Source organism: Synchiropus splendidus, chromosome 10 (genome assembly GCF_027744825.2).
Source record: "Synchiropus splendidus isolate RoL2022-P1 chromosome 10, RoL_Sspl_1.0, whole genome shotgun sequence".
Lineage (NCBI taxonomy): Eukaryota > Metazoa > Chordata > Actinopteri > Syngnathiformes > Callionymidae > Synchiropus > Synchiropus splendidus.
In genome coordinates this window covers 3,431,563-3,455,125 of record NC_071343.1, presented here as the reverse complement: position 1 = coordinate 3,455,125, position 23,563 = coordinate 3,431,563, and the positions used below count along the sequence as shown (strand labels likewise).

The 23,563-nt window shown below is 46.6% G+C and overlaps 2 protein-coding genes across 19 annotated transcripts in view; one reads left to right on the top strand and one right to left on the bottom strand.

The window, feature by feature from the left end:
- Positions 1 to 86: 86 nt before the first annotated feature.
- On the bottom strand, positions 87 to 17,964 carry LOC128765787 (NACHT, LRR and PYD domains-containing protein 3-like). Of its 12 annotated transcripts, none has more exons than XM_053876872.1 (17): positions 17,655 to 17,964; positions 17,408 to 17,478; positions 17,087 to 17,355; positions 10,309 to 10,434; positions 8,785 to 8,863; positions 8,568 to 8,711; positions 8,369 to 8,479; positions 7,733 to 7,811; positions 7,383 to 7,602; positions 5,430 to 7,224; positions 5,176 to 5,349; positions 4,041 to 4,217; positions 3,130 to 3,306; positions 2,423 to 2,602; positions 2,151 to 2,324; positions 1,788 to 1,834; positions 87 to 1,232 (listed from the first exon to the last, which is right to left on the bottom strand). In XM_053876872.1, exons 4-17 carry the CDS (start codon positions 10,340 to 10,342, stop codon positions 676 to 678), a joined length of 3,948 nt encoding a protein of 1,315 aa, XP_053732847.1. In that variant the 5' UTR covers positions 10,343 to 10,434; positions 17,087 to 17,355; positions 17,408 to 17,478; positions 17,655 to 17,964; the 3' UTR covers positions 87 to 675. The 12 variants fall into 12 exon arrangements, 11 of the variants coding, with proteins under 11 accessions (XP_053732847.1, XP_053732848.1, XP_053732849.1 ...); XM_053876873.1 differs by having other exon boundaries at positions 17,087 to 17,337; XM_053876874.1 differs by having other exon boundaries at positions 17,087 to 17,190.
- LOC128765786 (NACHT, LRR and PYD domains-containing protein 3-like) overlaps positions 14,551 to 23,563 on the top strand; it is a 63,085-nt gene continuing 54,072 nt past the window's right edge. For 5 of the 7 annotated variants that reach the window (XM_053876862.1, XM_053876861.1, XM_053876860.1 and 2 more), the window contains exons 1-11: positions 14,551 to 14,866; positions 15,676 to 15,801; positions 17,241 to 17,319; positions 17,393 to 17,533; positions 17,622 to 17,732; positions 18,292 to 18,370; positions 18,501 to 18,720; positions 18,879 to 20,673; positions 20,754 to 20,927; positions 21,632 to 21,808; positions 23,237 to 23,410. In XM_053876862.1, the coding sequence (XP_053732837.1) occupies positions 15,768 to 15,801; positions 17,241 to 17,319; positions 17,393 to 17,533; positions 17,622 to 17,732; positions 18,292 to 18,370; positions 18,501 to 18,720; positions 18,879 to 20,673; positions 20,754 to 20,927; positions 21,632 to 21,808; positions 23,237 to 23,410 (2,984 nt within the window). In that variant the 5' untranslated portion in view covers positions 14,551 to 14,866; positions 15,676 to 15,767. Of the gene's footprint in view, positions 14,867 to 15,454; positions 15,511 to 15,675; positions 15,802 to 17,240; positions 17,320 to 17,392; positions 17,534 to 17,621; positions 17,733 to 18,291; positions 18,371 to 18,500; positions 18,721 to 18,878; positions 20,674 to 20,753; positions 20,928 to 21,631; positions 21,809 to 23,236; positions 23,411 to 23,563 lie in introns of all 7 variants that reach the window. The other 2 variants (XM_053876863.1, XM_053876866.1) reach the window with 2 other exon arrangements.

Here is a 23,563-nt window from a genome sequence, read left to right as displayed (position 1 = left end):
TATATATATATATATATATATATATATATATATATATATATATATATATATATATATATATATATATATATATATATATATATATATATATATATATATACAAACAGTGAGAAAGGACTATATGAAAAAATGGGGGGTGTAGAAATGAAAGTAAATCTAGCACATACGAAAATAACAACCAAAAGAAAATGGGTAACAGCCTTATATTTTCAGTTTTTATCTCGAGTCTGCAGTTATTAGGCATGATTTTGAACTACTCCAATGTATTTATAAATAACACATAATACATGATTTAAATGCTTTAATCCATGTATTCATAAACCAAACAAGCCAAAACACTGACCCAATGGGAGGAATTCAAATGGAGAGTCCTCTGTGGTACAGTGCGAGTCATTTTCCATGACGCTGAGCTTCGACTGTTATTCATACAGTTACGGTTGCTGATCCACTGAGAGGAGCTCAGCTGCACGCTTCCTTACTGCTACCATTCTAATCCTTTCAGTGGGGAATCTTGGTGGGAAAAGACAAAGATCCAGAGGGGAATCCAGATTTTCTATTCATTTACAGTGGTGGGAAAATGTTTTCAACCACCTCTTAAATTTGATTTCATTCCTCACTGTCAGCAGTTTGGATGGGGATTTGAACCAGCAACACCAGTTTGTTGGAGGAACACACTCACACACTCAGGTCACACAGACACACGGAGGAACCAGAACCAGAACCAGAACCAGAACCAGGAACCTCTCCGAGTCCAAATCCCAGGTACAGAGGTTCAGTGGGGGTGAACAAGGTGCGCAGGTGAGTCTGGACTCCAGAGGAGACTCTGTAGAACCCTAGCGTTCCAGGAGGTGCATTCAGCAACACTCCAAGTCTGTGAGAGACTTCTGAGCTCTCGATGACAGTTTCTCTCTTATTGTGACAGAATTTATATCCAGCATCATCAGAGCAGCTCAGACTCCAGGAATAATGGTTCTGTCCAAACTCAGACTCGTCTTCCTTCCCTCCGTCTCTCCTGAGAGTCACTGCCACAGAAACTCTTCCTCTCCACTCCAGCTCCCAGTAACAGACACCAGTCACAGCATCTCTGCTCATCACCTGAGGACACCGCTCAAACCTGTCGTCATGGTCCAGATAATCCTGATCCTCCGTCACTAGTTCCACCATGCTGTTGTTGTTGGACAGCAGGAGGCGCCGGTGAGCTGTGTCTGGGTCCAGTGAGAGTGGACGGAAGTCTGAGAGAAGAAAACACACGTGGTGATAATGGTGGAAGAACAGACTTTCAAGAGACAATCATTGTCCCAGCAAGCCAGGGACGGCTGCTCTGTTGGTCCACATGGACTCCAGTGGAGATCATGGGGCCAGAGGTCCAAACTATGACGGGTCAACAGTCTTCTGAGACTGGGGCCACCTCAAGAGAAGAACCAGGAGGACTGGAACATCCCAGAATCATCTGGAGGAGCTGATGTCACATGTGAGTCGGTTTAGGGAACATGATGATGTTCAGAGCTCCTGAGACTCTGGTGTCAAAGACTGAAGAGAGTGAAGGAATCAGTATTTGATGATGAGGACAGTCCACAGTGCTGCTTCTAGATCTGCATGGAGGCTCCTCACCAGCTGCAGCTGGACACCATGTTGGTGACCAGTGTTCTGGGCAGTGACCTGGACTTGATGAAGACAAGTTCCAGCAGCAGATTCAAGGGTCACATGACGTCACTAACATCACAGCTGCTCCACTAGAAGCTGACAGAGTTGAGGAGTTCTCATGAAGCAAGAAGATACAGACTTACATCTCTGCCGTCCAGATATTAACCTCTGTGGTCCACAGTGATCCAGCCTGGAGGAAGAAAGAGTCATGTGACTTCAGATGTTTCAGGACTATTATCTCCTGCTGCTAAGCGGACAGCTCTTTCATGACTGTGTTGATGACAACAAAGATGGATCTCTAAACAGCTGCTCAGTCTCCACTGTCTCCTTGGTGCTTCCACTGGTGTCCAGCAGTAGAACATGTCATGTGTTTGGATTCATGTGCTCAGTTCAGATGAAGAGTCTGAGCGTCACACACCCACATCCGCTCTGTCTGCTTCTGGATCACATGTTCAGTCTGAAGCTCTTTGGAGCTCAGTCAGTCACTTCTGCTGCTCTGTCCATACCTGAGAGTCTCCAGCCTCCAGTCTGGACTCTCCAGTCCAGCAGACAGCAGCTCCAGTCCTGGTCCTCCTGGATGGTTGAAGCTCAGGTCCAGCTCTCTCAGATGGGAGGGGTTAGAGGTCAGAGCTGAGGCCAGAGAAGCACAGTCTCTCTCTGAGATCATACACCCTGACAGACTGTAATGAAGGAGGAACAGTGTTTTAGAGAATCATGAGAGCAGAAGAACCGTCCAGTTGTGGAGCAGAACTGCAGAGAGGAGCTGATGTGTTCTGACCTGAGAGTCTCCAGGTGACAGTGTGGACTCTTCAGTCCAGCACACAGCACCTCAGCACCTCCTGATTCCTGCTGCAAGATGTTGTAGCTCAGGTCCAGTTGTGTCAGACGAGAGGACGGAGAGCTGAGGACTGAGGACAGAAGGGAACCACTTCTCTCTGACAGTCCACACCAGCTCAGGCTGTGAAAGAGACCAGTGTCATCAACAAGTGAGACTTTTTCAATCCTCTATTTTGACAAGACTTTAAACTCTGTATTAGATCCTCCGTCTCACCGTCAACCTGAGCTGACTGCAGCGGAGGTGAGTGTGAGAGACGAAGAAGGGCCGACCAATAGGAAAAGTTCTGACTAAAGAGTCAGTGCGTCATTGGTCGATCACCTTCTCTCTTCAAGCATCTGATTGGTCAGCACCTGAGACAGAAGCAAATGCTAATGCTGTGATAGCACCACATTCTGTGGAGGCTGCACTTGATGTTCAATTTTGAAACATATTGTTGTAGTTCCCCGGGGCAAAGACAATGAAGCCAGACATTCCAAAGCACTGTCACTTTGTTGTCAGGAGGAACCTGCTGGAGACTGATGCCACTGAGAATCAGCTGCTGCATTGAAAAGCAAACAGATGAGAAAACTGTGACTCTCTGCAGCTGGAGTCTCCACCTCTGACTTTCACATTTCAGCTCTGAAGCTGGACACATGATGTGTTCTGACCTGAGAGTCTCCAGGTGACAGTGTGGACTCTTCAGTCCAGCACACAGCAGCTCCACTCCTGGATCCTTCAGGTTGATGTTGTGGCTCAGGTCCAGTTGTGTCAGACGAGAGGACGGAGAGCTGAGGACTGAGGACAGAAGGGAACCACTTCTCTCTGACAGGAAACACCAGCTCAGGCTGTGAAAGAGACGGGTGTCATCAACAAGTGAGACTTTTTCAATCCTCTATTTTGACAAGACTTTAAACAGATGATTGTTTCTTTTTTTCTTCTTCTCTTGCTGGATTTCTGGAACACGAACAAGCATTCAGAAATCATCCAGTCAGCGTCCTGGAATCACTGCTCTGCAGCGCCCCCGTGTGGGTGAGTCTGTGACTGTTGGCAGTGAGAATGGTGGACACTCGAGACACAGGACTTCAGTCTGGTGACTTTGTCATCATCCAGTATTACAGTGCTGAAGTCTTTAGTGAATCAACCATAGCGTTAGCACTGCAGCTGAGTGTTAGCATTTCATCAGCAGCAGCTTTTGATTCCTCTGGACCAGTGGTCAGCAAGTGCAGGCTTGTGGGCCACATCGGGCCCGTTCACATGGGAACCATCTTCTCACCTCCACCTGTGACAGCTGACACCAGCACCATGGGACCAAGTCACACATGTGCAAGTCCCAAGTCACTTCTTCTTGGGCAAGTCAATCACCTCATTTACTGCCCAGTCTGATCTTCATCAATTGAAAAGACCAGATACGAGTGTCACTTCATGTCAGTCTGAGTTGCATTGGAATTACTGATATTCAGTCTGTTTGGACATCTAGTTCACATAGGTTCTTCACAATCTCATCCAACTCAATGATGGTCTGTTGACTCTCTGCAGCTGGAGTCTCAGCTCTGAAGCTGGACACATGATGTGTACTGACCTGAGAGTCTCCAGGTGACAGTGTGGACTCTTCAGTCCAGCACACAGCAGCTCCACTCCTGGATCCTTCAGCTTGCTGTTGAGACTCAGGTCCAGTTGTGTCAGACGAGAGGACGGAGAGCTGAGGACTGAGGACAGAAGGGAACCACTTCTCTCTGACATATCACACCTGATCAGGCTGTGAAAGAGACGAGTGTCATCAACAAGTGAGACTTTTTCAACCCTCTATCTACTCACACTTTTCTTGCTGAACGACATGATATATGTGTGATAAATATACTGCAATGTCCTCTGTGAACAGGAGAGACTTTTAAGCTCCTGAACACACGGCTTTGTGGAGGCACACTGGTTACAGCGCAGCCACGTAGATCACAAGGTTGCTGGTTCACATCCAGGTGGTTTCTTTATGCATTTATCTTCAATTAAAATGATTATTAGCCTGAGCCAGTTCGAAACAGTTTTTGACGACCAAAAAGATCCAAACAAAACACATCAACGTACCTTCCTCTCCCCGTAGACCCAAGACTCCACCCCCACCCCATATGAAGTCGCACGTTGGAATATAAGCTGGCAGCCCAGTGTTCTGAAAACGTTTGTTGCTTCACTCAGACTATTTGGTTTCATCCTATGATCAAGCGTGCGACCACTTTGGATGATGAAGAGACATGACGATGATGTCAGCTGCGTCTGGGATGGAACAAGTGTATTGGCCAAATGTTTTGTAGCCGTGACTGAGTTCATGTAGCAGAGCAAATGAAGCATGAGTGAATTGAATTCCCACCACTTTGTCCACTTCCTTCTCATGTTTTAAACAGAGAACACGACACACCCACAAACCAGAACCGTCTTTTTTTGGTTCCTGAACCCAACACCGGGTTCAAAACTGTGATCAGGAACCGGAACCAGCCCGGAGCCGTGTCCAACAGATCCAACCACATCCATGTCTCCGTGCACGTTTCTACATGAGCATGTGTCGACACTCTGTCGGTTACATGTTTTGTTTTATCTGAAGCTCTCTGTGAAGCTCATTCTGAAAGGTGCTAGCTAAATAAAGCTTTAGAAGCAGGTCCTCATCACAGCCACCTGTCTTCAGCACCTGACTACAGGAGGAACCAGCTGTCCAGATGTGTACTGACCTGAGAGTCTCCAGGTGACAGTGTGGACTCTTCAATCCAGCACACAGCAGCTTCAGTGCTGAATCATACATGTAGTTGTGGCTCAGGTCCAGTTGTGTCAGACGAGAGGACGGAGAGCTGAGGACTGAGGACAGAAGGGAACAACTTCTCTCTGACAGCTGACAGTCTCTCAGTCTGAATAAAAAGAGCAAGGAAATCAAACCTTCATGTTCAGTTCATATCATCAGAGATGTTTCAGTGTTTGATCCACTTACAGAACAGCTTTCGAAGCTTGAACCACCGGGAGCAGCCTCTCAAGAGCCTTGTCTGAAGCAGTGTATTTCTTCAGGTCAAACACCTCCAGATCGTCCTCTGAGGACAGTAAGATGGAGACCAGGGTGGACCACTGAGCAGGAGACAGTTCCTCTGTGGAGAGACGTCCTGATCTCAGCTGCTGTTGGAGCTGCTCCACTAGAGAAGTGTCCTTCACTTCACTCAGACAGTGGAACAGATTGATGATTCTCTCTGGAGACACTTTCTCATTTATCTTCTTCTTGATGAGCTCTGCTGTGTTCTGCTGGGTCCATGAGCTACTTCCTGTCTGTGGCAACAAACCTGGAAGGAGTCTCTGGCTGCTCTGCAGAGAAAGACCCAGAAGGAAGCGCAGGAACAAGTCCAGGTGTCCAGTAGGACTTTCTACAGCTTCATTTATTGCTCTCTGGTAGAACTGTTCAGGATGAACATTCTTTCTAAAGATTCTTATCAGTATGGATGTTTGCTGTGAATGGAGCAGATTGACTCCAGAGTTGAAGAACTTCAGGTGGACATGAAGAGCAGCCAGAAACTCCTGGAGACTCAGGTGGATGAAGCAGAAGACCTTGTCCTGGTACAGTCCTCTCTCCTCTCTGAAGATCTGTGTGAAGACTCCTGAATAAAGTGCAGCAGCTGTGATGTCGATGCCACACTCTGTGAGGTCTGATTCATAGAAGATCAAGTTTCCTCTCTGCAGATGCTCAAAAGCCAGTTTTCCCAGAGACTCGATCATCTTCCTGCTCTCAGGATCCCAAACTGTGTCTGTCCCAGCTCCTCGGTGGTACTTGAGCTGCTTGACTTTGGCCTGAACCACCAGGAAGTGGATGTACATCTTAGTCAGGGTCTTGGGCAGCTCTCCACTCTCTCTGCTCTTCAACATGTCCTCCATAACTGTGGCAGTGATCCAGCAGAAGATGGGGATGTGACACATGATGTGGAGGCTTCGTGAGCTCCTGATGTGAGAGATGATGGTGGTCTGCTCCTCATCTCTGAACCTCTTCCTGAAGTACTCCTCCTTCTGGAGGTCAGTGAACCCTCGGACCTCTGTCACCATGTCCACACACTCAGGAGGGATCTGATTGGCTGCTGCAGGTCGTGTGGTCATCCAGAGCTGAGCTGAGGGAAGCAGCTTCCCCCTGATGAGGTTGGTCAGCAGGACGTCTACTGAGGTGGACTCTGTAGCTTCTGTCAGGACCCGACTGTTGAAGTCCAGAGGCAGTCGACACTCATCCAGACCGTCCAAGATGAACAGAACCTGGACTCCTTCAAAGCTGCTGAGTCCTGAGTCTTTGGTTTCAGGAAAGAAGCGATGAACAAGTTCCACCAAACTCAACTGCTTCTCTTTCAGCAGGTTCAGCTCTCTGAAGGTGAAAGGAAACATGAGCTGGAAGTTTTGGTGGGCTTTGTCTTCAGCCCAGTCCAGAGTCAGCTTCTGGGTCAGGAGGGTCTTCCCAATGCCAGCCACGCCCTTCGTCAGCAGGCTCCTGATGGGTCCCTCTCTCTCAGGTGAGGCTTTAAAGAGGTCTTCTTGTCTGATGGTAGTTTCTGCTCTGGTCTGGTCCCTGGTTGCTGCTTCAATCTGTCGGACCTCGTGCTCCTGGTTGACCTGGTCTGTGCCCCCCTCAGTGATGTAGAGCTCTGTGTAGATCTGATTCAGAGGGGCAGAGTTTCCTGCTTTAGCCACCCCCTCAAACACACTGTGGAACTTCTTCTGCAGGCTCCTCTTCAGTCGTCCTGCACACGTTCCAGCACGACTTCCTGAAAGAAGAGAGAAGTACCATGATCAGAAGATTCTGGAAGGTGAAGCTGATCAATCTCCAGATCATTCTTCTCATCAGCTCCAGGTATTTCAGATCAAATGGACTTGTAGATTGAAGGCCTCAGATTCAGCAGGTTGAAGGTTCAAATCCTCTTACTGCTCCACACACGATCAGCAAGCTCCTCCTCCTCCATGCTCCTCAGGAGGTTCATGATGAAGTCCAGGAAAGCTTCTCTGCTGCTCCACATCTGCTCCTCATCACACTTCACCTTCACCTCTTCCTCATCATCCTGGTATTTGGGATCATCTGGACTGAGGAACCTTTGGACTCTCCTCACTTCCTTCTTCACCAGGGTCATGACAGTCTCCTCAAGCAGCTGCAACACAAACATGTGACCTGATCATGTGACAGAGAGCAAACCTGCTGACCTTCAGAGGTGACCAGAATCCTGACTGGTGAGTTAGCATCTGCTGTAGTTAGCAGGAGGAGCTAACACTTGAACATACCTGAAGTGTGGAGTCCAGATCTGTCTGATGCTGCTGGACACACTGGAGACTGAGAACATCTGAGACCTGCTGATCCTCTCTGTGAAGAACATCAGGCAGTAAACAGACATGAACTTTGTCACACACTTCAGTTATGAGTTCATTCTTTCATCAGTTCAGTTCACTGCTTCTTCTCTTGAATGTTCAGTTTCCTCGTCGTGGAGCAGCACTTTTGACTCCAGTTGAATAAACACCAGATCCTGCCATAACAACCAACATCTCCCGATAGAGGGAAGAATAAAGGCAGTCTAATCTGATCTCATAAAAATGCTTCCAGAAGAGGATAAGACCATGGGGAGTTGTTTAGAATTCAGCTGCTTGATGCAATAACTCAAACCTTCTTCACCAACAGATGAAAGATTCACTGCAATAAAGTTCATTACATTGGACATGAAGGTGTGGAATTCTTTCTGAGTCCAGCAGCAGCTGTCTGTCTGACAGCAGCAGTTATTAGCTCGGTTATTGTTGTCCATGCTGACATGTCAACTGAGATGAAGCTGCTGAACATCTGAGGGCTTCAGTCCAAGTAGAAGGAGCCTCAGAGACCTTTGATCAGACCCAACAATCACACGAGTGGAGAGGGACAGGAAACCTCACCTCTCTCCTGAAGGCTCTTGTCCACCTTTGAAATCAATGAGAATATCCATCGACCTGTCACTCTTCAGAGACTCACAGGTGAGTTCAGAGTCCAGTTTCTCCTGATTCAACCTGATGGAGACACAACTCTGATCAACACTGTGATTCACCATCTGACCACTTGAGGTCCTTTCAGTGTCGCTCCTGCTCAGTCTCTCACCTGCTCCTCCTCGGATGGTTGTGTCCTACTCTGAAGTCGATCATTCTTCCACTCATAGACCTGTCACTCTTCAGAGACTCACCGCTGGGAGCGGGTCCAGGTCTTTGCCCTCGTCCAGCAGCTTCTGATGTGAGTGGCTTTGATCTGAACACAGAAGTTGCAGTGTGAAAATGATGTTAAGTATTTGGAGCTCTGACGGGAGAACTGATCTTCTCACCTCTGAGCTCTGGTCTGGCTGCCATGGTCCTCACCCAGAAGGGCTTTAGAGGGAGGCGCTTCCTCCTCTCTGTCCACACCTTCACACAGACACAACAGCATCATCACTGGTGGCTCTTGTCAACAACAGAACTTCAGTCATCAGGTTCAGAGCAGCAGAACAAAGTCATTCACTCGCTGCATTGGACTCGCACACATGAACACGACGAGACCACGACGGCTGTGTTTGACAGCCGACACCGGCATGTGACAGATGTGGAGAGTGTGGTGGACTTTGGTTCACAATCGTGGTTTTAAACTCATTTTTATACAGGAAACTGAAACTGGTCGACTCTGACTGTCTGGATCATGTGTTTGTTTTATGAGATGGAGTGGTCCTGATAGTATTTCTGATGCGGTCGTCTTGGTTCGTATCAACACATGCAGGTCTCCTGTTGCGCTGGTGCCTCTGCGAAAAACCCGCATTGAAAACAGTTTGGCGGTCATCGGCTCTGCTATTGGCGGTGGCGTCCTCCTCCATGTCCCCATTAGGGTTCACACTCTCACAGGCAGCACTAATGCCACAACATGGCAGAGACAAGACATGATGTCTCTGAGACATTGGGTGTGTGTAGGTGGGGCAGCATCCTTCCACCTGAGCAGAAACGCTCTACTGGACCAAGAGTGGTTGCCTGATGTTACACTTTTCATCACTCAAGTATAACCAAATAAGGCCATAAGTGGACTTGGTGTTATCGTGATATGAAGAATTTTTGAGAGGGAACCAACATTTCAGTCCAGAAAGTGTTCAGACATGGATATGTCCAAGACATATGGCCTAAGGTGCTTTCCATGGTCTTATACCCAGAAACTAGTCCACCTTGTAATAGTCCACCTTTATTACAAGGTGGACTAGTTTCTGGGTATATATACGTGAAAGCTTGACTTTGGACAAGTGGGCTCTATGTACAACTTTAAACTGAATTAAACTGTGGCATGCACAAAACAATGTTTTATTTACCAATTTTAAAGTGGAGTTCCAAATGTGTGATTTGGTAAAAGTATTCATGAAATCTTCAAACATGCCAATGAAAAAAATACAGCGAGAGAGAAGATTTTTCATCACGAGACATAGGACTGACAGTTTGTGTGATGATATGGAGAATAGAATATGATTAAATGATCATTTACTCATATAATTTCTTTTATTTATTCAATAGCATCTAGGAACGGAAAGTCGACTGTTAAGAGACATGAGATTCAGCAAACTGACGACTCAATTTAACCCCTAAATAAAACTGGCAGAGCAGTCTGTCAGACACGAGAGATGTGAAACATTGCATTTCTCATCTCTACACTCACTTTATATTTAAACATAAAATGATGATGTTGGAGACAAACTCCACTGACAGGTTTCGTCGTAAAACAGACTCTAGTGAGACTGTAGTGTCCGACACATGAAATAGAATGAAAATGTATTTAAATGACCAAATGTATCTTGATATTTTCTCGTCCATATCACCCAACCAGTTGGGAAGTCACTGACCTGGGAGCAGCTCTCTGGTCTGACTTGTGTCCATGTTTGTGGGTGGAGCTTCCAGCTGAGCTCAGCTCCTTCTTCTGAAGAAACTCACTGTAGATGGAACTCAGCCCGTGAGCGAGCTGGTGTGTCCTGTAAAAGATCCAAACAAGTCATACATCAACTCCGCCGTGGACTTGACTCGCCCGTGAGAAACACAGTACGTCGATGAAAAGACTTTTGAGGAGGAAGCTGTCTCCGCCACCCACAACTCAACACTGACACCTACTGGCCTGAACTGATATAGCAGGGGAACGAGTCATTTTCGCTCTCATTTTTCACACCGTCACAAATTGAGTGAATAGGTTGTGACAACTTATTCGATTCTACTTGCAAAGGAACAATTAATAATGACTCGATTTAGTTTATTCCCCAGAATGAGGAGGGAATAATCCGGAACATTCGCTGCGTCATTTTGTTTTTCTCTTTGCATTGCACTATGACACCACCGTTTGACAAACTCACCGTTCCCTCTTCAGACGCTTTATTTAGCTCTCCTTCTCTCACAGCCTTCAGTGAAGGTCAAAAGAACCCACGTGCTGAGAACTTTGATTTCACTTTCATGTTCCTGTCCGCCAACAGGAAGTATGACTCCACTCACTACGTCATAGATTACATTCACTCCAACATTTGCATTCAGAAATTCACCGTCGAGTTAACAAATTGTAGTGTGTCCGGTTTGTCTCGAAAACTAACGCAAACCCAAGACAATCGACGTGCACTTGACTCGCTTTCATGAGCGTTCCTGACGTCTAACCTCATCACTTCCTGCGATCACGCGCGAGCGGTCCGTTTTTTTAAGTACAACTTTATTGAAAAGCACAAGCTGTAATTACAAAACAATCACAAACAAAAGACACGGTTGAGATTCATTCATTAGTATTGTCTCTACACGAGAAAGCTGTCGTAAAATACCATTTTGGGGAACAGAATATTGACTCCTAGTGGTAGTTTTGCGAACTGCAGTGTTGACCTTTTTTTCTCTAACGTTTTTGTTCTTGTTTCATTCATGACCTTTTGTGTTTGAAATTTATATGTTATATATTAGTAGTAAGTCTCGAGGCGCTAAAGCAATGTCCTGTTCTGTGTTGTCTCGCTTTATTCTTCATAAGCAGACGAAGCGGGTTCGCGTGTTAGCATCAACTGTTTCACTCATCGGCAGCTTCGCACAGTTAGCCACTACCTGCTACCCCTGGTCCATGCAGAGCGTGACCGTTTAACACGGTAGCATTCTGGGTAATGAAGTTCCCCATGAACGTCACATCTTCCCTCCAATAAAAAGATATGGTAACATGCTAAACAAACCTCTTAAAGTCACAGTCTCATCTGCCTATAACAGACACAACTTAACCTACTGAAACTTTGAGCTTTGAAATGACCTACAAACGTCCACAGCAACTCACTCACCGACATGTACTGTAGGTCCTTATAAACTCATTATGTTGTACAAACAAGTATTTAACACCTTTCAATCAGCCTCTTGGGCGGCTGTATATGTCTCCTAGGTCTAGAGACCATCTGCTACTTTGGTTGTTTGGAAAGTGATAGCAGCCGCGGAGCTAAGCTACGGTGAAGATGGAGCAGTTCAAGCCTCCGCCACCACTGATACTCACCGGCAATATGGCTGAACAAAGATTTCACCTTCATATGGTTGCCTCAGGTGCAATAGAGAGATAGGACAGAAAGTGTCAAGATCGCAATTTTGCTTCATACAGTTGGCGAGGATGCACTTGAGGTGTACAATACACTCACAGTCCATACTGCCGAAGATGAACCAACTATGGAGGACATGCAAGCGTTCAGGGACTATTGTGGGCCACAAAAGAATGTGGCGTTCGAACACCATCAGTTTTGTACACATGCGATGCAAGCTGGGATACCAGTAGACAGACTTGTCACAGAACTTCATCAAAAGAGCAAGGACTGTGAATTTGGAAGATGATGATATGATCAGAGATAAACTGGTATTCAGTATAAGTGACACTCGTCTGAAAGAGACTGCTCCGTGACAAAGAGCTGACGTTGAGAAGATGCCTGGAAATATGTGGATCAGCTGAGCAGCTGCGGAGGACAGACGCTGTGTGGCAGTGGTCACATCATCAGTCTTGCTTTGAAGACAATGAAGGACACGCGAGCACCAGTGTTGAAGCACTATAATCAGGAGAAACCGCTGACACTTCAAGCTGACTCCTTGAAGGATGGATCGGGAGCATGTCTGATCCAGAATGGGCATCTGGTCTGCTATGCCTCACGAGCACTCACAGACACTGAGAAGAGGTATGCACAAATTGAGATGGAGATATTAGCCATAGTATTCGCAGCCAAGAGATTCCACCAGTATGTGTACGGCAGGCAAGTGACTGTGCAGTCAGACCACAAGCCTCTGGAGGCGACTGTGAGAAAGCCACTGAGCAAGGCACGAGCACATCTACAAGGGATGTTGTTACAACTGCAGAAATACGATTGAGATATAAAGTACACACCATGCAAAGCTCATAGCGGACACGCGTTCCAGAGCTACAATGTATGCACGAGAGACTGCCGCTGAAAACCCCTGTGATGAGAAGGTGGTGGCTGCCTATGCTTTGAGCGAAGAAACACTGAGACAGCTGAAGGAAGACACTCCAGCTGATGAAGTATTGCAAGCTGTTTTGGAAAAACACACGAGTGGATGGCCCAATAGGAAATAGCTACTGGCCACTGTGAAAGAACATTGCCATCCAAAATGGAGTTGTAATGGTACAGTAGGTGACAAGAGTGTTATTCCTCAGAACTTCAGGAAAGTTATTTTGGAGAAGTTACATCTTGCTCACCAAGCAGAGTAGCACATGAAAGCCAGAAAGGTCCACCTCTGGCCTGATAAGACAAGAGACAGAGAAACGATGGTAAAGAAGGGTGTACAATGTCAGCAGTTGCAGCCCAATAACCAGGCTGAGCCACTTCTACCACACAGAGTTGCCGGGGATGAAAGTGGGACTTGATATCTTTGAGCTTTGAGCCCATCTGCTCATGGTTGACTATCTCACCAAGTTCCTGATAAGTCAACAGCAACAGTGATTCAGAGAATGAAATGTGTATTTGCTAAACACGGAATTACATAAGAGGTCATAAGTGATCATGTGCCATTTGCAAGTTATGAGGTGAAAACTTTTGCGGATTCATGGCAGTTCAAGATCACTCATTCCAGCCCGGGTTTTCCCTCTTCGAACAGAACGGCTGAGCGTGCTGTCAAAACAGTGAAACACGTGCTTAAGAAAGCAGCTCAGACAAACACAGATCCACATTTGGCCATGTTGTCGCTGAGGAATACAGCTCTCAACATGTCACCAGCACAAATGCTAATGGGGAGAGTTTTACGGAGCACAATACCATGTTCCACCTCTGTGCTCAAACAGTCAACACCACAGAATGTACATCAGAGGATACAAGAACAGCAGTCCTACCAGAAACTCAACTCTGACTGGAGGACAAGCGACGGAGCAATGCGTGTGGTTGTACTGAGTAAAGAGTTGGTCCTGCAACCTGCGCCCGTGCTCATCTCATACCGGAGTTACAGAAAGCTACGAAGGGTGACATGCCAACACCTCACATTACCTGGAGCCACGACACACCATGTTAACGTGAACGTTCTTATGTCACTGTTTGATTCGTGGTCTTTTTGTATGTGGAGATCAATAATTAATCATGTAACATTCAACTTTATTGACACGATTTTCACTCCCATTCTTACCGCTCGTACAGATTCGGAAACTCCAGACGTATCGTGTTCTTGTCGAGTAACGGCAGTGAGTGTCGCCATCGACCCTTCCTCATTCCTGCACATGCGCAGAACCGATTGTGTAACTTCCCGGACCCTGCACTGACAGCGGGGTTGCGGGCTGACAGACACGGGCTGCTGGAGTCAGAGATGCGAGACGGACGACTGAGGCAGAAACAGACTTAATTGACTTATTGATCATACATACATACACTGTTTCAGCGCCTCGAGTCTTAAATAATGTTACAAAAAACGTCATGAATGAAATAAGAACAAAAAAGTTAGAAGTTCCCCAAAATGGTATTTTTCGAGAGCTTGCTCGTGTAGTTACAATGCATATTGTAATATGGCACGACATCATGTGAGTGAAATCACCACATGAATTGTTTTGTACCGTTACAGCTTGTCAATAAAGTTGTTCTTCAAAAAACGGACCGCTCGCGCGTGATCGCAGGAAGAGATGAGGTTAGACGTCAGGAACGCCCATGAAAGCGAGTCAAGTGCACGTCGATTGTCTTGGGTTTGCGTTAGTTTTCGAGACACACAGGAAACACTACAATTCGTTATCTGGACGGTAAATTTCTGAATGAAAATCGAGTGAACGGACGGACGGCGGTAATCATATGACCGAGTGACTGGAGTCATACTTCCCCAGACGATCTTTGGAAAGTGAAAGTGAAATCAAAATTCTTCGCATTTGGGTTCGTTTCACCGTCACTGAAGGCTGTGAGAGGAGGAGAGCTAAATAAAGCGTCTGAAGAGGGAACGGTGAGTTTGTCAAACGGTGGTGTCATAGTGCATCTGTGTTTTGAAGCTTCCAAACGTGCAATTCTTGCAAAAAGGGAGAAAAACAAAATGACGCAGCGAATGTTCCGGATTATTCCCTCCTCATTCTGGTGAATAAACTGAATCGAGTCATGATTAATTGTTCCTTTGCAAGTAGAATCGAATAAGTTGTCGCAACCTATTCACTCAATTTGTGACGGTGTGAAAAATGAGAGCGAGAATGACTCGTTCCCCTGCTATATCAGTTCAGGCCAGTAGGTGTCAGGGTTGAGGCGTGGTTGGCGGAGACTGCTTCCTCCTCAAAAGTCTGTTCATCGACGTACTGTGTTTTAGTGATGGGCAAAACAGTTCATTCTAGTGAATCAGTTCATTGAATCTCGAACTTCTTGTAGCTTTACGTTGTTTGCATCACCAAACGGAGCCCAGAGTGCTGGTCAACTACTCTTTATTGATACTCGTGTCTCACACATCTATATAGTTGAATACCGAGCTTCTCAACATTCACGACCAATACAATCAAGCACCGAGTACTCGATCCAATATGCCACAGAACTAATTTTTTTTTTTGAGTCTTACAGTTCTTCATTTCGCCACCTACCGGCGACTTGCGACACTGTGATTGAATGGTAATTGCAGTTGTTTTTAAAAGTTAATTTAAGTGACTTTAGGCGCCATTTGGCTGCGTCTTGAGCTTTTCGCAGACTCTCTTGACTCCACTCACCGCTGTGTTTCTCACGGGCGAGTCAAGTCCACGGCGGAGTTGATGTATGACTTGTTTGGATCTTTTACAGGACACACCAGCTGGGTCACGGGCTGAGTTCCATCTACAGTGAGTTTCTTCAGAAGAAGGAGCTGAGCTCAGCTGGAAGCTCCACTCACAAACATGGACACAAGTCAGACCAGAGAGCTGCTCCCAGGTCAGTGACTTCCCAACTGGTTGGGTGATATGGACGAGAAAATATCAAGATACATTTGGTCATTTAAATACATTTTCATTCTATTCCATATGTCGGACATTACTGTCTCACTAGAGTCTGTTTTACGATGAAACCTGTCAGTGGAGTTTGTCTCCAACATCATCATTTTATGTTTAAATACAATAGTTAAGTGAGTGTAGAGATGAGAAATGCAATGTTTCACATCTCTCGTGTCTGACAGACTGCTCTGCCAGTTTTATTTAGGGGTTAAATTGAGCCGTCAGTTTGCTGAATCTCATGTCTCTTAACAGTCGACTTTAACTATGGACCCGTTCCTAGATGCTATTGAATAAATAAAAGAAATTATATGAGTAAATGATCATTTAATCATATTCTATTCTCCATATCATCACACAAACTGTCAGTCCTATGTCTCGTGATGAAAAATCTTCTCTCTCGCTGTATTTTTTTCATTGGCATGTTTGAAGATTTCATGAATACTTTTACCAAATCACACATTTGGAACTCCACTTTAAAATTGGTAAATAAAACATTGTTTTGTGCACGCCACAGTTTAATTCAGTTTAAAGTTGTACATAGAGCCCACATGTCCAAAGTCAAGCTTTCACGTATATATACCCAGAAACTAGTCCACCTTGTAATAAAGGTGGACTATTACAAGGTGGACTAGTTTCTGGGTATAAGACCATGGAAAGCACCTTAGGCCATATGTCTTGGACATATCCATGTCTGAACACTTTCTGGACTGAAATGTTGGTTCCCTCTCAAAAATTCTTCATATCACGATAACACCAAGTCCACTTATGGCCTTATTTGGTTACACTTGAGTGATGAAAAGTGTAACATCAGGCAACCACTCTTGGTCCAGTAGAGCGTTTCTGCTCAGGTGGAAGGATGCTGCCCCACCTACACACACCCAATGTCTCAGAGTCATCATGTCTTGTCTCTGCCATGTTGTGGCATTAGTGCTGCCTGTGAGAGTGTGAACCCTAATGGGGACGTGGAGGAGGACGCCACCACCAATAGCAGAGCCGATGACCGTCAAACTGTTTGTTGCGGTGTTTCGCAGAGGCACCAGCGCAACAGGAGACCTGCATGTGTTGATACGAACCAAGACGACCGCGTCAGAAATACTATCAGGACCACTCCATCTCATAAAACAAACACATGATCCAGACACTCAGAGTTGACCAGTTTCAGTTTCCTGTATAAAAATGAGTTTAAAACCACGATTGTGAACCAAAGTCCACCACACTCTCCACACCTGTCACATGCCGGTGTCGTCCGTCAAACGCCGCTGAGCTGGAGAGCACGGCACCGTCACGGTCTCGTCGTGTTCATGTGTTCTGCTGCTCTGAACCTGAAATTCTGTTGTTGACAAGAGCCACCAGTGATGATGCTGTTGTGTCTGTGTGAAGGTGTGGACAGAGAGGAAGAAGCTCCTCCCTCTAAAGCCCTTCTGGGTGAGGACCATGGCAGCCAGACCAGAGCTCAGAGGTGAGAAGATCAGTTCTCCTGTCAGAGCTCCAAATACTTGAAATCATTTTCACACTGCAACTTCTGTGTTCAGATCAAAGCCACTCACATCAGAAGCTGCTGGACGAGCACACGGACCTGGACCCGCTCCCAACTGTGAGTCTCTGAAGAGTGACAGGTCTATGGGAAGAGATATTAACTTCAGAGGAGGACAGGACCATCAGAGGAGGAGCAGGTGAGAGACTGAGCAGGAGCGACACTGAGAGGACCTCTAGTGGTCAGATGGTGAATCACAGTGTTGATCAGAGTTGTGTTTCCGTCAGGTTTAATCAGGAGAAACTGGACTCTGAACTCACCTGTGAGTCTCTGAAGAGTGACAGGTCGATGGATCTTCTCATTGATTTCAAAGGTGGACAAGAGCCTTCAGGAGAGAGGTGGCGTTTCCTGTCCCTCTCCACTCGTGTGATTGTTGGGTCTGATCAAAGGTCTCTGAGGCTCCTTCTACTTGGACTGAAGCCCTCAGATGTTCAGCAGCTTCATCTCAGTTGACATGTCAGCATGGACAACAATAACCGAGCTAATAACTGCTGCTGTCAGACAGACAGCTGCTGCTGGACTCAGAAAGAATTCCACACCTTCATGTCCAATATAATGAACTTTATTGCACTGAATCTTTCATCTGTTGGTGAAGAAGGTTTGAGTTATTGCATCAAGCAGCTGAATTCTAAACTACCCACGTTCTTATCCTCAAAGTCTTCCGGAAGCATTTTTATGAGATCAGATGAGACTGCCTTTATTCTTCCCACTATCGGGAAATGTTGGTTGTTATGGCAGGATCTGGTGTTTATTCTACTGGAGTCAAAAGTGCTGCTCCACGACGAGGAAACTAAACATTCAAGAGAACAAGCAGTGAACTGAACTGATGAAACATGAACTCATAACTGAAGTGTGTGACAAAGTTCACGTCTGTTTACTGCCTGATGTTCTTCACAGAGAGGATCAGCAGGTCTCAGATGTTTTCAGTCTCCAGTGTGTCCAGCAGCATCAGACAGATCTGGACTTCACACTTCAGGTGTGTTCAAGTGTTAGCTCCTCCTGCTAACTACAACAGATGCTAACTCACCAGTCAGGATTCTGGTCACCTCTGAAGGTCAGCAGGTTTTCTCTCTGTCACATGATCAGGTCACATGTTTGTGTTGCAGCTGCTTGAGGAGACTGTCATGACCCTGGTGAAGAAGGAAGTGAGGAGAGTCCAAAGGTTCCTCAGTCCAGATGATCCCAAATACCAGGATGATGAGGAAGAGGTGAAGGTGAAGTGTGATGAGGAGCAGATGTGGAGCAGCAGAGAAGCTTTCCTGGACTTCATCATGAACCTCCTGAGGAGCATGGAGGAGGAGGAGCTTGCTGATCGTGTGTGGAGCAGTAAGAGGATTTGAACCTTCAACCTGCTGAATCTGAGGCCTTCAATCTAAAAGTCCATTTGATCTGAAATACCTGGAGCTGATGAGAAGAATGATCTGGAGATTGATCAGCTTCACCTTCTAGAATCTTCTGATCATGTGACTTCTCTCTTCATTCAGGAAGCCGTGCTGCAGCGTGTGCAGGACGACTGAAGAGGAGCCTGCAGAAGAAGTTCCACAGTGTGTTTGAGGGGGTGGCTAAAGCAGGAAACTCTGCCCCTCTGAATCAGATCTACACAGAGCTCTACATCACTGAGGGGGGCACAGACCAGGTCAACCAGGAGCACGAGGTCCGACAGATCGAAGCAGCAACCAGGAACCAGACCAGAGCAGAAACTACCATCAGACTAGAAGACCTCTTTAAAGCTTCACCTGAGAGAGAGGGATCCATCAGGAGCCTGCTGACGAAAGGCGTGGCTGGCATTGGGAAGACCCTCCTGACCCAGAAGCTGACTCTGGACTGGGCTGAAGACAAAGCCCACCAGAACTTCCAGCTCATGTTTCCTTTCACCTTCAGAGAGCTGAACCTGCTGAAAAAGAAGCAGTTGAGTTTGGTGGAACTTGTTCATCGCTCCTTTCCTGAAACCAAAGACTCAGGACTCAGCAGCTTTGAAGGAGTCCAGGTTCTGTTCATCTTGGACGGTCTGGACGAGTGTCGACTCCCTCTGGACTTCAACAGTCGGGTCCTGACAGAAGCTACAGAGTCCACCTCAGTAGACGTCCTGCTGACCAACCTCATCAGGGGGAAGCTGCTTCCCTCAGCTCAGCTCTGGATGACCACACGACCTGCAGCAGCCAATCAGATCCCTCCTGAGTGTGTGGACGTGGTGACAGAGGTCCGAGGGTTCACTGACCTCCAGAAGGAGGAGTACTTCAGGAAGAGGTTCAGAGATGAGGAGCAGACCACCATCATCTCTCACATCAGGAGCTCACGAAGCCTCCACATCATGTGTCACATCCCCATCTTCTGCTGGATCACTGCCACAGTTATGGAGGACATGTTGAAGAGCAGAGAGAGTGGAGAGCTGCCCAAGACCCTGACTAAGATGTACATCCACTTTCTGGTGGTTCAGGCCAAAGTCAAGAAGCTCAAGTACCATGGAGGAGCTGGGACAGACACAGTTTGGGACCCTGAGAGCAGGAAGATGATTGAATCTCTGGGAAAACTGGCTTTTGAGCAGCTGCAGAGAGGAAACTTGATCTTCTATGAAACAGACCTCACAGAGTGTGGCATCGACATCACAGCTGCTGCACTTTACTCAGGAGTCTTCACACAGATCTTCAGAGAGGAGACAGGACTGTACCAGGACAAGGTCTTCTGCTTCATCCACCTGAGTCTCCAGGAGTTTCTGGCTGCTCTTCATGTCCACCTGACGTTCTTCAACTCTGGAGTCAATCTGCTCCATTCACAGCAAACATCTGTACTGATAAGAATCTTTAGAAAGAATGTTCATCCTGAACAGTTCTACCAGAGAGCAATACATGAAGCTGTAGAAAGTCCTACTGGACACCTGGACTTGTTCCTGCGCTTCCTTCTGGGTCTTTCTCTGCAGAGCAGCCAGGGTCTCCTTCCAGGTTTGTTGCCACAGACAGGAAGTAGCTCATGGACCCATCAAGATACAGCAGAGCTCATCAAGAAGAAGATAAGTGAGAAAGTGTCTCCAGAGAGAATCATCAATCTGTTCCACTGTCTGAGTGAAGTGAAGGACACTTCTCTAGTGGAGCAGCTTCAACAGCAGCTGAGATCAGGACGTCTCTCCACAGAGCAACTGTCTCCTGCTCAGTGGTCCACCCTGGCCTTCATCTTGCTGTCCTCAGAGGACGATCTGGAGGTGTTTGACCTGAAGAAATACTCTGCTTCAGACAAGGCTCTTGACAGGCTGCTACTGGTGGTCCAAGCTTCGAAAGCTGTTCTGTAAGTGGATCAAACACTGAAACATCTCTGATGATATGAACTGAACATGAAGGTTTGATTTCCTTGCTCTTTTTATTCAGACTGAGAGACTGTCAGCTGTCAGAGAGAAGTGGTTCCCTTCTGTCCTCAGTCCTCAGCTCTCCGTCCTCTCGTCTGACACAACTGGACCTGAGCCACAACTACATGTATGATTCAGCACTGAAGCTGCTGTGTGCTGGACTGAAGAGTCCACACTGTCACCTGGAGACTCTCAGGTCAGAACACATCATGTGTCCAGCTTCAGAGCTGAAATGTGAAAGTCAGAGGTGGAGACTCCAGCTGCAGAGAGTCACAGTTTTCTCATCAGTTTGCTCTTCAATGCAGCAGCTGATTCTCCCTGGTCCCCAGGCACATGCACCAATGACGTGATAGTGGCCTGGGACTGTCTCGACAAACTGTTTTGTTTCCATGGTAATTAACGGCGGCGACATTTCTGTTGTTCCAACAACATATTCGACTGATTCAATGAGGCAATTACTGCGTTTGAGGAGCTGAACCTTCAGCCGTGCTGTATTCATGCAGGAGAGAGCTCTCTGCATCAAGCTACTCACACAGTTGGATCTGAATGAACAGCTGGATAGATTTGAGGCTCGGTCTAATAAAACAAACTCTGCATCAGTTTGGGTGACAAACAGAGCAGGACAGGCGCGTACAACAATGCAGACGTCAGGGGCATGAGCTGGTGAAGGTGGGATGAGCTGTCAGGCCAGGCCTGATCAAAACCCATTTCTATTGCAGGCTTGTTTGACCAGGGTCCAAATACCAGGACCATAGTGCACAAAATTACCAGCCTGACCCACTGATCCCGGTCATTTTAGCTGCAGTTTAAAAGCAGCTTCACAGTCCTGAGCCTCCGTCTTGTCAAAATAGAGGATTGAAAAAAAGTCTCACTTGTTGATGACACTTGTCTCTCTCACAGCCTGAGCAGGTGTGGACTTTCAGAGAGAAGTGGTTCCCTTCTGTCCTCAGTCCTCAGCTCTCCGTCCTCTCGTCTGACACAACTGGACCTGAGCTACAACTACGAGCTGAAGGATCCAGGAGTGGAGCTGATGTGTGCTGGATTGAAGGGTCCACACTGTCACCTGCAGACTCTCAGGTCAGTACACATCTGGACAGCTGGTTCCTCCTGTAGTCAGGTGCTGAAGACAGGTGGTTGTGATGAGGACCTGCTTCTAAAGCTTTATTTAGCTAGCACCTTTCAGAATGAGCTTCACAGAGAGCTTCAGAAAACAGAACATGTGACCGACAGAGTCTCGACACATGCTCATGTAGAAACATGCACGGAGACATGGATGTGGTTGGATCTGTTGGACACGGCTCCGGGCTGGTTCTGGTTCCTGAACGCAGCTTTGAACTGGGTGTTGGGTTCAAGAACCAAAAAAAACGGTTCTGGTTTGTGAACTGTGACATCATCGGTGGGTGTGTCGTGTTCTCTGTTTACAACATGAGAAGGAAGTGGACGAAGTGGTGGGAATTCAATTCACTCATGCTTCATTTGCTCTGCTACATGAACTCAGTCACGGCTACAAAACATTTGGCCAATACACTTGTTCCATCACAGACGCAGCTGACATCATCGTCATGTCTCTTCATCGTCCAAAGTGGTCGCACACTTGATCATAGGATGAAACCAAATAGTCTGAATGAAGCAACGTTTTCAGAACACTGGGCTGCCAGCTTACACTGCCTGGCCAAAAAAAAGTTGCCAGCAAAAAAATGGGTCATACACTCTAATATTTTGTTGGATCGCTTTTAGCTTTGATTTCAGCAGGCATTCGCCGTGGCATTGTTTCGATAAGCTTCTGCAATGTCACAAGATTTATTTCCATCCAGTGTGGCATTAATTTTTCACCATGATCTTGCATTGATGATGGTAGAATCTGACCACTGCAGGAAGCCTTCTCCAGCACATCCCAAAGGTTCTCAATGGGGTGAAGGTCTGGACTCTGTGGTGGCCAATCCATGTGTGAAAAGGATGTCTCATGCTCCCTGAACCAGTCTTTCACAATTTGAGCCCCATGAATCCTGGCATTTTCATCTTGGAATATGCCCGTGCCATCAGGGAAGAAAAAATCCATTGATGGAATAACCTGGTCATTCAGTATATTCAGGTACCTTGTTGCCAGCTGAAAGATAATCGCCCATGCAGTAATTATCCAATAGGAGGCTCGTACCTACTTGCTTAGTTAAATCCAGGTGGCGACTTTTTTTGGCCAGGCAGTGTATTTTCCAGCTGATCTGTGATGTCACTTCCTGTTGGAGCAGCTGGATAAATGTAAAGTCTCCTCTTTAACAACACCCCCCAATATTTAGTTGCTCTTTCATCATGTTGTGTTTTTGTCTTCATGTTTGATCACGTTGATCCTGACTGATATAAAAGTGCTTAAAATATTCCAACAATCATGTGATGATGGTCTTCTGAATGGAAAGAGTTCAGTGTGTCCTCAAATACAGAGTTTAAAGTCTTGTCAAAATAGAGGATTGAAAAAGTCTCACTGGTTGATGACACTGGTCTCTTTCACAGCCTGAGCTGGTGTGATCTGTCAGAGAGAAGTGGTTCCCTTCTGTCCTCAGTCCTCAGCTCTCCGTCCTCTCGTCTGACACAACTGGACCTGAGCCACAACAATCTGAAGGATCCAGGAGTGGAGCAGCTGTGTCCTGGACTGAAGAGTCCACACTGTCACCTGGAGACTCTCAGGTCAGAACACATCACGTGTCCAGCTTCAGAGCTGAAATGTGAAAGTCAGAGGTGGAGACTCCAGCTGCAGAGAGTCAACAGATCATCATTGAGTTGGATGAGATTGTTCTTGCTTTTTCGATGAACGTTGAGTTTGACTTGATGTCCAAACAG

Coding starts and splice junctions, on each gene's coding strand:
- LOC128765787 (XM_053876872.1), bottom strand. CDS start 10,342: ATGGACACAAGTCAGACCAGAGAGCTGCTCCCAG. Junction 4,218..5,175: donor TGTCACCTGGAGACTCTCAG/GTCAGTACACAT, acceptor TCTCTTTCACAG/CCTGATCAGGTGTGATATGT. Junction 1,835..2,150: donor TGGAGGCTGGAGACTCTCAG/GTATGGACAGAG, acceptor TTCTTCCTCCAG/GCTGGATCACTGTGGACCAC.